Below are 13,970 nucleotides of genomic sequence, written 5' to 3' on the forward strand. Positions count from 1 at the left end.
TAGAAAATAGAAAATGTCTCAGTATGTACGTTGTGGCTTTTATGTACTAACACTACTCTACCTTGAAACATGTCGATCTAAGAATCAATTTCTAGAATTTCACTCTATCTCTCTATACACTAAGAAACATGTTTCCGAACATATAAGAGACGATGTGCCAACTCTAAAAGTTAAGTGGGAGGGTTATACTTGTTGTTTACAACCCACAATCCCCAACCCTAATGAAACATGTGCATTGTTTGCTATTTACACACCCGCATCTTATTTAGTCATACATAGCGTTGTGAAAATTACCGAACATCTTCACGATTACAACCATTTTGAAAATTTTCAACCATGCTTAGAATCTATAAGAGAAAAAATTTCAAAATATTGGGGAACTTCAAAAATTCCATACTTATATGGTTTTGAATGCATTCTAGACCCCCGAATAAAATTTGGGGGTTATTTGATATTTTTACAGCATTTAAAATGCCATACTGGACAAGATAACGTTACACGTGATAATGCTAGGGTCGTGGAAGAATTTTATTCATTTTTCAAATTTACTAGCGACAAGCTCTAGCGTGTCCCGAGCCGAGTTTCCCCGACACTCATTGACAAGCAAAGGAATGTTCAGAGATATAGCCCATTTTGCCCAAGGCGGAACTTCATCTCCAAGATCGTCACCACATCCCCAACCCACTGAAGATACGTCTTCCAATGATGAGATCACGTTATACACATCTCAATAATTTTCCTCCATGAACCAAGACGACCTCAACTTGCTGGCGTGGTGACGTCAACACAAGCACATGTTTTCGATCTTGTCGAAGTTGGTCCGAAACGTACATTCGATCCCGGTTTCAATGGTGTCATCCGAGTCCGTATTTAGTAGCTCGGGTCGCATCATTGATGATTGAAGGTAAAATTTTGAAACCCGAAATGGTCGAAGCCCTCACCATATAAAAAGATTGGTGTCAACACGAACAACGTTCTCACGAAACATTTGTGAACATTGATCTTGCTGATAAATTTGATATGAACTTTCAAAACATGACTATTAATGAAATGTAGTATTATTATAATTATTTACTCATAATATTGTTGTAATGTTTTTACTTTTTTTTTTTTAAAAGATGAAATTCAGTTTACATATTAGTACCTTCTTTTAAAATCTTAACAGTTTAGTCCCTTTCATTTATCATTCAAATTTGATTTTTTACTTATTTTTAATTACTTAATGGAAGTTAATGGAAATCCATAATTCCATTAAACCTAACGGAAATTCCACTTCCGTTAAGCAATGGAAGACACCAATTTACCTAATGGAAGTGCCACTTCCAATAAGAAATTGGAAGGTGCCTTATTGGAAATGGAAGATACATTTCATTCCAATAGCCATGATGGTCCACTGGGCTAAGACTCTTAATTCGTTTCTTAATTGTAAATTTTATTATTGATACAACTTTGTTTATGTATATGATTATAAATTAAACTAATTTACTCAAACTATTTTTTTTCTTCAATTTATTGAGAGGGGGCATGGGCCCCTCCTATCCCTGTGGTGGGCATGGGTCCCTTAAAACATTGACGTCGTCATGCGTTAGAAGCATATTTTGCAAGAGAGATTCATCCTCATCCTAGATATTCGATTCGAGAGAAAGTAATCATGCATTTTCTTCTTGACGGAATCGTGGCTTCATCGTGACAAACTTATACTTAGATTATGTTATAGTGATTCCGTATACTGAAAGTAGTGGTAGAAGGTTATTTTTCATTTGGAAAAAAATAGTTGTTTTTAGTATTCAATTTTTTTTCTAGGATTACATAGAAAGTCTTATATTTGTTTGTTTTTAGCTAATTAGCATGATCCTCATCGGTTCCATACATCGAGATTTGATTATATCCCGAATAGGCATCCATAAAACTTAACAATTCATGTCCAGCCGTAGCATCGACTAGTTGATCGATTTTTGACATCGGAAAAAACTATCCTTAGGGCAAGTTTTGTTCAAATATGTGAAATATACACAAGTACGCCATTTTCCATTCGGTTTTTTTTTAAATCATAACGGGGTTGGCAAGCCAACTCGAATATTTATTTTCCCTAATTGGCTGATTAGAAATAAGTTTATCTATTTATTCTTTTAGTGCTGCATATCTATCAATATTCATAGACCTTCTTTTCTGCCTAATCGGCCTTGCCTTTGGGTCTATTCCTACCATATAAGATTGTTTTCAAGCAAAAACATCTAAGCTACTTGTTAATAAGGAGATAAGTTAGGTTTTTATACCTTCATTTAGGAATTTTCCGACCTGCAAGGACTACTCAAGTCACTCGGAATATGGGATGTTTAACCCTATATCGTCTCCTGGCCCGACGTAGATCTTGCTCGGCAAACCTTGGATCTAGGTCTTCCTTCACCATCATCACCAAATGGTCTCACTTGTCTTGACTTCCCTAAGGTAGACTGAATAACAGGTTCTGGCAGTTGCCTAGTCTCATTTTCCTGCTCTGACTCCTAACTTTGTTGGGAATTTGACCGTCAAATATCGCACTGATGTAACTGCACTGAGTTCATGTAAAGTTGGTTTTCCGATTACATCATTAAATGTCGAAGACCCAGAAACAACTAATCATTTGGTGTTGACGGCTTTGGTCTTCAGATATTCTCTGATATTTAGCGGGAGTGAGATGACGCCGATCGACATGATGGAGTATCCGTTGAAGTTGTACAGCTGAGTCGGGGACGGTGCCATAGAATCTATCTTTAGATTACGTCAACCGAGCTCCTATTGTCAATGATTACTCTTTGGACCACTTGATTTCCGATTAAAGCTTTGGCTACTATGGGGTCATTATGGGGGAAATGTAGCCATTTTCCATCTGCCTCCGAAAAGATGATTTCCTCCATCTCCTTCTCCAACGGCTTATTTGTCCGTTGCTTGGATGAAAACATCATTGTTGGCGGGGACGATCCAGCTTTCCTGATGGTATTCTTTTGTGCTATGCGAGTATCTCCACCGAGGTGTGGTCCTCATGCTATTATAGCAATTTCGTTGTAAGAATTCTTAGGCTTGTCATCATCTTTTTGTCTGTCAGGCTCGTTTGCTCTGTACTTTCGTAGCTTTCCTCTTGTGATTGCGCTTCGATTGTCTCCTTCAGATTGAAGCAGTCGGCAGTATTGTGCCCGATGTTGTGGTGAAAAGCGCAATACTTGGTGCGATCTCTTTTGGTGGTATCCTTCTTTATCTTCGCCAGCCTCGAGAAATTTATATGATGCTCGGTGAGCCCGAAAACTTCATCTATCCTCATAGTGAGGGGATGATGTTTGCCTACTGGCTAGCGAAAAGCTTGCTCAGGATTTGCTTCAACTGATTATTCTTTGGGGGCATCGATCTTCTTTACGCCGATTATCGTGGCGTTGGTCGTACTGATGCCTGTTAGAGTGACGATCTCTGTGATCGTCATCTGATCGGCTTCTTGGCATGTCGATTGCTTCTGCTGCAAGTATTGCCTCTTCGGCATTGATATACTTCTGAGCTTTCATAAGAAATTCATTGTAGTCTCTAGGTCGTGTCTTTTGCAGCGACCACTAGAAAGCAGAAAACAGAGGCCGTACACAGCCTCGAAGTGGTTCTGGACAATGTGAAGTCCTCATTTAGATTATCTACCAGAATAGCTTGTTTCAAATGGTGGTTAATGTAGTATTTTAAAGATTCATTAGCCCTTTGTTGCATCGCCAGTAGTCTTTTCTTCGGTGGTTTTCCTGCTCGGGATCTCACGAATTGGTCCATGAAGACGTTGCACATTTTCTTCCAAGAGGCAATGGAGTGTGGTCGCAACTTCTGATACCACTTATTAATGATACCTTTCAAAGTTATGGAGAATACTTGACATATCACCTGGGGGCTGGCTCCTTGCAATGCCATCTAGGATTTGTAGGTGTCGAGATGATCCTCGGGTCGGATTTCTCGTCGTACGGTAGGATTCTTGGCATTTTGAACCAATGATGTAGAAGGTGTTCTAATTGTTGGGAAACGAGGAGGGGATCACACAGGAACGATTTCTACGACACCACTCGTCGGTGAAGCACGTAGGATATCAAACATGAACAATCGCTCTGATACCGCTTGTTGGAGAAACACGAGCGGTATTAGACACGAACAATCGCTATGTGCTTACCTTGATAACCATATAAGTTGCGGAATAAATTAATTACTCTAACAGGAGCTAATTAAATGTATGGTTATCTAATAAGATCTAGATTTACTTTATTAATTAAATAATGAAAGCATTCAAACGAGTCAAGAACCAATAAGAACAAAGAACATGTTCATAGAGAACTTACGGGTTTGGCTCATGAACTGAATCTTCAAGCTTTTTTCAATCTGTTTTCAAGCGCCTAGAGCTCCTTCTTCGATCTTCTAGATCCTCGTACTCCTCTTGATGACACCGTAATCTTAGGAGATGTAATCTCCAGACGAATAAAGAATACGGTGTAGGACCACAATCTTTAATCTCACACGATCAAGAAACAAACGTTGTTTCAAGATCTTACTCTTATTTTCTAAGAACGGAATAGAGCAATTCCAAGGGGTAGAGAGAGAAAGAGAGAGAATCGGTCACTCCTAGAGATGGATGAAAACTTTAGCTTTCAAAAGCTTATTTTTCTCTTATCATGAACCCCTATTTATAGTAGTGCAAATGATATATTCTTGGTAGTTTCCAAAATATATTATTTCCTTTTATTGTGTTCACACTAGTGTATCAAAGCTTGGCCCTTAGATCTCATCTCATGATTCCTACTTTTTCTCTTAACCATCAAATCAATATCTATGAGATGATATTTTATGTTTAAATAAAGAATATTTAATTATGAGAAAATAAATGAAATATCTTATTTCATTTTAAATATTATTCTCCCCTAATATTCATGAGAGAATAAAGGACAATATTTTATTTCTTTTTCAATATTATTCTTTCCTAATATTCATGAGAGAAATAAATAACAATATCTTATTTTATTTTAAATATTATTCTCTCTAAATATTCATGAGAGAGAATAAAAGACAATATCTTATTTCATTTTAAATATTATTATCTCTAAATATTCATGAGAGAGAATAAAGAACAATATCTTATTTCCTTTTAAATATTTTTCTCTCTCCTTTATTTAAACAACTAAAGAGAAAATATTGGTAAGTATCAGTACAGTAGTGGACAAATTTTATGGCACACGGCCAATGGGTTTTGGCGCAAATCCCAATGCCCGAAACCCTAAAATTCGTCAACCTCATATGCGCAAGTCCCAATTTCTTAAAACTCAATTAATTATTTATTTACTTGGTCCAACAATAAACAAATAAGTAATTGATTAATTATTTATCTGATCAAACAATAAATAATTATCTAATTCTGCAAATACACATATTTCAGAATTGATGTTGTCAATCACAATTACAGCGAGTGAGATTATAATAATGAAACACATTATTATTAGAGGTTCTTTATTCGTCTTATCGAAGCTGAATTTGGGACTATGGACCTAGTAATAGAAGCTTAACAAATCCGATGAAAAGACGAAAAAAGTCATTTCTCTTTTCCACATCGATTTGTCTAATCTTGGTCAGACTCCACCAAGATACGCCAAGATTGAACTCTCCTTTACACTAGAATTATATTTACTCATCGTGACGAGTGTCCACTGATCTAGTCAGTACGTGATCAAGATCCTCCAGGTTCAATCCGTATCGAGAAAGGTCAATTAATCCGTTATACATTTCTTGATACATATATACCCTAAGCACTGTTGCTTCACCAGCGAAAGATTCTTCCGAACGTACAAACTTTGGAAGTGCCGGCAATTTGATATAAATATTGATATAAATATTTTGCTGTTTATAAAATAAATAAATAAACTCATAAAAAAATTAGGGTTATTTGCGGGATACACTTAAATACCATTAATTTTTTTTTTACGCTAAAAATACCTAACGTTAGTGTTTTGGACCACCGTTAGTTTTAACCACGTTAAAAGCCATGGCGAGCGATTCAGCACCGATGTCTCGTCATATTAGGAATTTAGGTTGAGAGTTTTTGGGTGACTAGGAATTTAGGTTGAGAGTGTTTGGGTTAGTGGCTTCATTATTGTTGTAAAAGTCAAAAAGATAACTCACAAGTGTTCATGTTAGAGCATATGAGATTTATTTTATAATTATTTGAAAAAAATTGCATTTGATTCATCATTTAACAGAGTATCCCAAACATTAATTTTAGGTATTTTTTCCGTTGAAAAAAAAAGTAATGGTATTTAAATGTATCAAATCGAAAAAATTAAGTATTTATGCCGTTAATAACCCAAAAATTTATTTGAAAAAAAGGCAATTGTATTTATTAATTTATATGAAGTTTGTCTTACTCACGTCCATTCCTATTCTCAGAACTTTAAATATTTCAACAAACCAAGTATATTCCTCTTGTTTGCTGATTAAAAAAAAAAAAAAAAAGTTACGCTGTGACGGTCACGCGCTGAAGAATAGCTCCGCCAAAGAATACAACAATGAAAAAAAAAAGTGACTGGAGAGAGAGAGAGAGAGAGAGTTCAAGAGTCATCGTCGCGAAAGAAATTGTAGCCGAAAGAAGGAACAGGTTGGGGTCCCACACAGGTAGAGCAGTCCCCACTATTCAGTGGGGCCCACAGTCAAAGCTCCCTCGCTCTCTCTCTTGCCTGCTAAAGTGCTCTTCTTAGCCCACCACCACACTACAACATGACAACGCCACAACAAAAGAAAATACACACCAAAGCTTAATTCAGAAACAACAGGATTTCTTTCTCTATTAAAACAAAATAAAGTGAAGTAGGGAGAGACAAAAGTGAGATAGAGAGAGAGAGAGATAGCGCTCTGGAATCTCCTCTTTCTATTGCTTCAAAGAAATTAACATAATAAAGAAAACGGAGAGGGAGAGCAAGAGAGAGTGAGAGATTCCGGAGCCCAAGCCAGAATTGACTGTCCTTCGTTTTCTTCGCCGGTGCGTCTGTTCGTATACTCTTGGCTTGGACTATTTCCCTATGTTTGCTCTTCGGAGTCGAACTCCACAATGTTGCTTGTGTGGAGGTTCTTACAATGTGATCTCTGGGTTTCGTGTTTCACTGTTCAGTCTTTTTAGGGTTTATCAGTCTCTTTATCATCTCTAATTTATTTACTTGTGCCTAATCTGTTTAATTATGGGGTAATCTGGACTGTTTATTGTTAATATATGTTAAATAATGACATCCCAAACTTGCTGTTTTTACAATTCATTATGTGATATTCGGTTGTAGACATTTTTTTTTATCTCAAGATGGTTGAGTGTATAATTTTGTGATAATAAGCTTTTGAGTTTTAGTGGGTATTATGTTACAAATAACTTGACGAGCATATGAAGAAAATGGAATACTTAACTGAATACATGTCAATGAGATCTGCCATGGAAGCTCTCTTCACTCATCATTTCATTTTTCTCATCTGCAGGTTTGATTGGTCCCAGGTTTAAATTTTCCATTTTTTTGGGCGATTAATGATTACGAGACATGGAGAGGAAACCGAAGCTGAAAGTGATTCCAGTGAAGCCTCCTAACGTGGGCGAGTTATTAATCGGACACCACCGATCCTTTTCCAGAGAAACAAATGGCCGAACATTGAATAAAAACCCAGCGGCGGAGGCCATAGAAGTGGGTGTACTTCCGAATGGCCTGTTGGCCTTTTCGCCGGAGCAGTTCGTGCCGTCGACCAGAGAGGTGTTTCAGTCCCGTGTGGCCTCGGCAAAGCATGAGTCTCGAGATTCGTATCCGCCTGAGCCAATACACACGTGGAATAAAGGAAAGGCTTCATTGCCGGAGCTGGAAGAGGCCATGTTCGAGGACATGACTCCGGTCTCGTTCTTTGGGGCCAGCCATCCTCCGGAGCCCGTTGATCCCGACCCGATGCGAACGGTGTATGTCCCGATCGGCCACAACAAACCCGAGCCCGGGTGCTTGATGAAGAGCTTGTCTGTTAAGGGACCATTTCTCGAGGATCTATCGATCCAGGTTCCTCCTAAGAAACAGAACTTGGCTCTTGTGTCCCCTGCAGAGAGTTTGGTTGAAGAAGCTGCTGAGCTGGGCGTGCCATCGCCGCCGTTTCTGGTCTCTCGGGCGTCGCAGAACACGGAAAACTCTGTCCCTGACGAGAAGGAATGCGTTTGGGATGCTTCTTTGCCACCGAGCGGCAATGTGAGTCCGCATAGCAGCATTGACAGTGCGGGGGTTGTGAAGGCGATGAGTATCGCGAATAGCTGTGCGAGCACGTATCGAAGTGAGGCGTTCACCAGCGATGGAATGCTTAGTGTGGACAGGAACTGGGAGAGCGCCAAGGGCAGCGCGAGAGGGGATTCGCTCGAGAGTGCCAAAACCAGCATTAGCAGTGGGCTCAGCGACGATAGCTGTTGGAGTAACATCACGGGGAGCGCAAATAAGCCTCACAAAGGCAACGACCCGAGGTGGAAGTCTATTCTCGCCATACGGGCTAGGGACGGGATTCTGGGCATGAGTCATTTCCGGCTGCTGAAACGGCTCGGCTGCGGCGACATTGGCAGCGTATATCTCTCCGAGCTGAGTGGTACACGCTGTTATTTCGCGATGAAAGTTATGGATAAGGCATCCCTTGCAAGCAGGAAGAAGCTGACCAGAGCTCAGACGGAAAGGGAAATACTACAGCTGCTCGACCACCCGTTTTTGCCGACGTTGTACACGCATTTCGAGACTGACCGCTTCTCCTGTTTGGTCATGGAATATTGCCCGGGTGGTGATCTGCACACTCTGAGGCAAAGACAACCCGGGAAACATTTCTCGGAGTACGCTGCACGGTATGACTCTATCTGAGCATCTATGTTTGTTTTGTGAGTAAAGAGATACATTCATTCAGCTGGGGCGTGTTGGTTTTGGTGCAGATTCTATGCGGCGGAAGTTCTTCTGGCACTGGAGTACCTCCACATGCTTGGAGTGGTGTACCGGGACTTGAAGCCCGAGAACGTCCTGGTGCGCGACGACGGTCACATAATGCTCTCGGACTTCGACCTGTCTCTGAGATGCGCCGTCTCTCCGACGCTGGTGAAGACCTCGTCCGAGTGCGACCCGTCGAGAAGGGCCGCCTTCTGCGTCCAGCCCGCGGCCTGCATCCAGCCGGCGTGCTTCATCCCGAAGAAGAGCAAAGGCAAGGCCCGCAAGGAGTCGGGTGGGTTCCAGACAAGCGCGCTCCCGGAGCTCGTGGCGGAGCCCACGGCGGCGCGGTCCATGTCCTTCGTGGGCACCCACGAGTACCTGGCGCCCGAGATCATCAAGGGCGAGGGCCACGGCAGCGCGGTCGACTGGTGGACGTTCGGGATTTTCCTCCACGAGCTGCTCTACGGGAAGACGCCCTTCAAGGGGTCGGGGAACCGCGCCACGCTGTTCAACGTGGTGGGGCAGCAGCTCAAGTTCCCGGAGTCGCCGGCGACGAGCTACGCGAGCCGCGACCTCGTGAGGGGCCTGCTGGTGAAGGAGCCGCAGCACCGGGTGGGGGTCAAGAGGGGTGCCACCGAGATCAAGCAGCACCCCTTTTTCGAGGGCGTCAACTGGGCCCTCATCCGCTGCAGCACGCCCCCCGAGGTCCCCAGGCCCGTCGAGCACCACCCGCCCGGCCCCGTTCAGCCCCTTGCTGTCGGAACCAGTAAAAGGATTGCCGACCCCATGAAGCCTGGCGGTAAATATCTAGACTTCGAGTTCTTTTAGAATTTTTTTTTTTTTTTTTTGGTATTGGGTGTTTAATGTTGCATTAGTAGTACCCATTTAATCATGGTATCTCAGCTAATGAATTCCTTTTGTAGCTCATCAATTATAAAACTAGCAGCGCCTTTAGCTCATTGACCCTTTTTTTTGGTTGGTTGGAATGATTTGACTCGTGTATTTGTTGGAAATCTCAAAGGGGTTCCTTAAAAAAAAAATTAGAAATCTCAAAGCGGTATTTTATGGGAGAGCCTATACAAAGTGTAATTCAATGAAGAATATTTGTCTTCTCTTAATTTCCTCTTAAAGTTAAGTGTAGTACAGCCATTTTGGACTTCAAATTCGGATTCATTTTTTGTCATTGTTAAAGTGAGAACTAATAGCCATGAAAATCCACTTGTTCTTTCTCCTCACAACTTCATAGTATACACAAATAGAAACAGTTACAATTATATATCAAAATGGGAAAATAAAAATAGGAAAAACATAAACAAACACCAAGTTCTTGAAAATCATCTCAAGCAATCGGGTCAAAGTCAAGTCCTCCGAAGGGCAAAAGCAGAGAGCAAAATGAGGATGACCATGAAAGCGACTCCGACAAACGACGACACGACTGCCCCACTCGCTGCCTGACAAAAGTCGGTGAATTGCATGCAAACTGCCATCCAGTTGGCGCTGCTGTTGCCGTTGTGGGCCAAGTACACTATTGCAGTCGCCGCTGCTCCGCTCGTACTCGCCAGTGTCATGAACACCTTTACCCAGCAACAAGACCAAAAAAAACTCATACACTGCCAATGGAAATTATAATAACTGGATATTTATTCATTTATAATTTTCATACCGTGTCTAAGATAAGCAAGGCGAGTCTCGGCCCAACGGAAAAGGGTCGGATTATTGTTACAACTGAGACTGGTAGCGAGAGGAGTAGGTAGCCCGAGACAAATGCCAATGCAATCACAAAAAATCTGCATGTGTTCAAGTGATCAATTGATTTTACTATCATAATTCTTTATTGTTTAATCTTCGTGGATTGCGTTCAAGTAAAGAAAGAGAAAGGTTGTGATCGCATACGAGAAGGTAGGAAAGTCGTCATAGCTAGCTTCGAACTGGAAGAACTGAGTGAAGAAGGGAAGAGTCTGGTCAGCCAATCCCATGGTGGCCGAGGCTCCTAGAACTGCTGCCAGAGCCCCGAGCCTGAGGACAAAGTCACTTACGGCAAGGCCCTTCTTATACCCCGCTTTATTCACGGCCTTCGGAGCCGCTAGCATTGGTGCTTTCTCAAGCTTCCTGGCCATTCTCGTCTCTTCATCGACATCAATCTTGATCGAATCTCTGCTTGCCATTTCTAGTGATTTAGGAGTTTTGCTTGCTGTGAGGGATGATAATTTTTTTTTTTTAAGTGTGGAAAAGGCTCAAGAAGCTTCGTTTGTGATGAAAACTAGGGGAATTGAAGAGACTATTTATATGGGATCACCGTGAGTTGATTTGGTTTAGTGAGTTCATACGTAATACAGCTAATTGGATTTTTCATATGTGCAATTGAAGTTGGTACTGACTTTCCCCGTTAGTAATATATTTTTATAACTATATTCTTCGCTTTTGAACTCATAATCAGAGTTGTAACAGGTAGTTTTTCTTGAAGTGGTTGGTTCAATTTTGATAATGAAGTCAAACACCTATCTATGCATGTCTTTTGGAATAAATTCACTTTATCTAGGTACGTATAATAAGTATCATAAGTTTGAGCACTTTATTTTTCTAAGAGTTCATATATAGCGGCTTAAATATCTATTTTTTTTTTAATTTAATACAATTAAATAGGATCACTATTAACAGAAATTCCATTTACTAAAGAATGTATATGTATAAACCTAAAAACATTGAGTATTTAATTCGAGTTCTTCGAATACTTATAATAACAATGATAATAATAATATTATTGATAATAAATGAATATTTTAGATGATCGGTTTGATATTGAGCCCATTTCTCTATTGCTTAATATAATCAACGTTTCTTGCAACCGCTTAAATAAAATTAGAAAAACGTGTCTTAAAATGACATTGTTTAGTATCATCTCAAATTTCTAAGAATGAGATGCTTTGATCCTGTCAAAAGCATAAAATGATGCAATTAGGATATTATTGTTGGCTCTAATTAGTTTCAATAGTTTCTTTGAATTTCAAGATTATTACTATTGATTTATCTTGCATCAGAATTATTAATTTAAATCACATACCGCTCCTAAATAGATTTTGAGTGATTTTAACCAAGGTCTGGCTTTCCGATGGTTCCGGTCGGGTTCCGGCGAACCGGAGGAGACCGGGACGGGACAAACAAAAACCATTTCCATGAACTAAACCCGGTCGAATCTCGGTCGAACCGGATCGGAATCCTCTGGACCGGGTCCCGTTTGCCATTTAAATACTTTGCTCCTCATTTCGCGAAACCCTACTGTCCCGAGGCTAAAATAAGCGGATCCCTTCCCGACCGAATTCCATTTCTTCTCTTCTTCATTTGCTCAAATCCCGGCCAGATCCCGCGAATTCCGGTGTTTCTGGTGTGCGTCACGCCGGATCCCTCTACGTGGAAGCTAGTTTTGTCCAGATCCCGGGGAATCCGATAGGTATCATCCTAGTTTTTCATTTTTTAGGATTTTTTTTCAATTTTTTTCTTATGAATTGATGATTATTGTGATGATATTGTTGAATTTTAATTAATTTCGAGATTATTTGATTATTGTCATGATGAAGTTGAATTAAAATGTTGATTACAATTAATTTGATGATTATTGTGATGGTTATGTTAATTTTTGTCATATGAATTGATGATTATTGTGATGATATTGTAGAATTTTAATTAATTTCGAGATTATTTGATTATTGTCATGATGATGGTCTTGAAATGTTGAATTAATCTACATTAGATTATGAATTGATGATTATTGTCATGATTAAGTTGAATTACTTGAAATGTTGATTAAAATGAATTTGATAATTATTGTGATGGTTATATTGAATTAAAATTAATTTGATGATTGTTATGGTGATTTGTGAATATGTGGAATTGAAATGATTATGATTATGAAGTATGACGTCCGACCCGGCATACAAGTATTGCGAGCCCGTCGAAGGACGACCGAATGCAAGCAAATTCAAATTTTGCGGGTACATCATTGGCGGTGGTGGAATCACTCGTGTGAAAAATCACTTGGCGAACATAGAGAAGACAAAAAGTGTGAAGATGTGCGACAAGGTTCCTCATGAAGTACAGGAGGAAATGCGGGAGTTACTCTACGTACGCTCTCAAAAGAAGAAGGAACGTGACAGTTTGTATGAGTCGATACGAGCTGACCTCCGAAAAAGTCTAGGGGACTTTGACGAAGAAATAGACGAAGGTCCCGGTGGATCTTCGGGGTCCTCTGGTCCAAGAAGATCGCACTCCGGGGTCAAGAGGTTGGCCAAAACCGTCGACCGATTCTTCATTCACGAGTGACGAGACACTCAAGACACTCTACGTATAATTAATTACTAATTAGTATGCTTTATATTTATCGTACGTGTTGTAATCAAGGTTTGTCTTTATGGTACTTTATGTTGAATTATATATTGGTTTGAACTTTGTGTTTTATATTTTGTCGTACGTGTTGTAATCAAAGTAATTTAGTTTTGCAAAATATGAAAACTTTGAAAAAATATGTTTATTTTTGCAAAAACGGTACCAAAAAATGCATGAAGAATTTCACAAAATAAATAATTTATAATTAAAAACTCATTAATATCTCATCTTTTATATGAATCTTAAACGTATGGATGAAAATCTAACAATCATTATTAACAATCGTAAAACTATATTTAGTTTTCAATTAAAAAAAATCACATTTATTTTTGTGAAAATTGTTGTAACCAGCCAAGTTTGTTATTTTTATTAGGGGAATAGCCCAAGTTTCATTTTATTAAGCAAATAGCCCATATTTTCGGCTCAGACCATAACGCCCTAGGTAAATTCGCGAATAGGTTAATTTAATTAACATACTGGAGTGAGTTAGGTTAATTAATTAACTTATTGGTTGAGTATTAGTTTAGGTTATGATTTTTTTGTGAGTAAAGTTAATTTACTAAATGATTGAATTCGGAATTAGGTTAATTAATTGAATGCTTTGAATATCAATTGACTTAAGTTATGATTTTTGTAAATTTTTTG

General features: G+C 39.5%; 2 protein-coding genes across 4 annotated transcripts; one reads left to right on the forward strand and one right to left on the reverse strand.

Annotated features, from left to right (window-relative positions):
- Positions 1–6,754: 6,754 nt before the first annotated feature.
- Positions 6,755–10,063, forward strand: LOC149390470 (Protein kinase superfamily protein). 3 transcript variants are annotated; one of them, XM_089618832.1, is made up of 3 exons: positions 6,755–7,101; positions 7,498–8,869; positions 8,954–10,063. In XM_089618832.1, the coding sequence occupies exons 2-3, from the start codon at positions 7,557–7,559 to the stop codon at positions 9,771–9,773; spliced, it is 2,133 nt and encodes a 710-aa protein (XP_089474958.1). In that variant the 5' UTR covers positions 6,755–7,101; positions 7,498–7,556; the 3' UTR covers positions 9,774–10,063. The 3 variants fall into 3 exon arrangements, with proteins under 3 accessions (XP_089474958.1, XP_089474959.1, XP_089474956.1); XM_089618833.1 differs by having other exon boundaries at positions 6,755–7,023; XM_089618830.1 differs by having other exon boundaries at positions 6,755–7,015.
- A 94-nt stretch (positions 10,064–10,157) lies between these two features.
- On the reverse strand, positions 10,158–11,194 carry LOC149390471 (casparian strip membrane protein 1-like). Its single transcript, XM_089618834.1, has 3 exons — positions 10,839–11,194; positions 10,609–10,732; positions 10,158–10,519 (listed from the first exon to the last, which is right to left on the reverse strand). The coding sequence occupies exons 1-3, from the start codon at positions 11,108–11,110 to the stop codon at positions 10,304–10,306; spliced, it is 612 nt and encodes a 203-aa protein (XP_089474960.1). The 5' UTR covers positions 11,111–11,194; the 3' UTR covers positions 10,158–10,303.
- Positions 11,195–13,970: the final 2,776 nt, after the last annotated feature.

This window comes from Urtica dioica, chromosome 7 (assembly GCF_054948205.1).
Source record: "Urtica dioica subsp. dioica isolate 48M chromosome 7, U.dioica_male_clone48M_v1_H2, whole genome shotgun sequence".
NCBI lineage: Eukaryota > Viridiplantae > Streptophyta > Magnoliopsida > Rosales > Urticaceae > Urtica > Urtica dioica.

Coding starts and splice junctions, on each gene's coding strand:
- LOC149390470 (XM_089618832.1), top strand. CDS start 7,557: ATGGAGAGGAAACCGAAGCTGAAAGTGATTCCAGTGAAGCCTCCTAAC. Junction 8,870..8,953: donor TTCTCGGAGTACGCTGCACG/GTATGACTCTAT, acceptor GTTTTGGTGCAG/ATTCTATGCGGCGGAAGTTC.
- LOC149390471 (XM_089618834.1), bottom strand. CDS start 11,110: ATGGCAAGCAGAGATTCGATCAAGATTGATGTCGATGAAGAGACGAGA. Junction 10,733..10,838: donor GACGACTTTCCTACCTTCTC/GTATGCGATCAC, acceptor GAACACATGCAG/ATTTTTTGTGATTGCATTGG. Junction 10,520..10,608: donor CCTTGCTTATCTTAGACACG/GTATGAAAATTA, acceptor TGCTGGGTAAAG/GTGTTCATGACACTGGCGAG.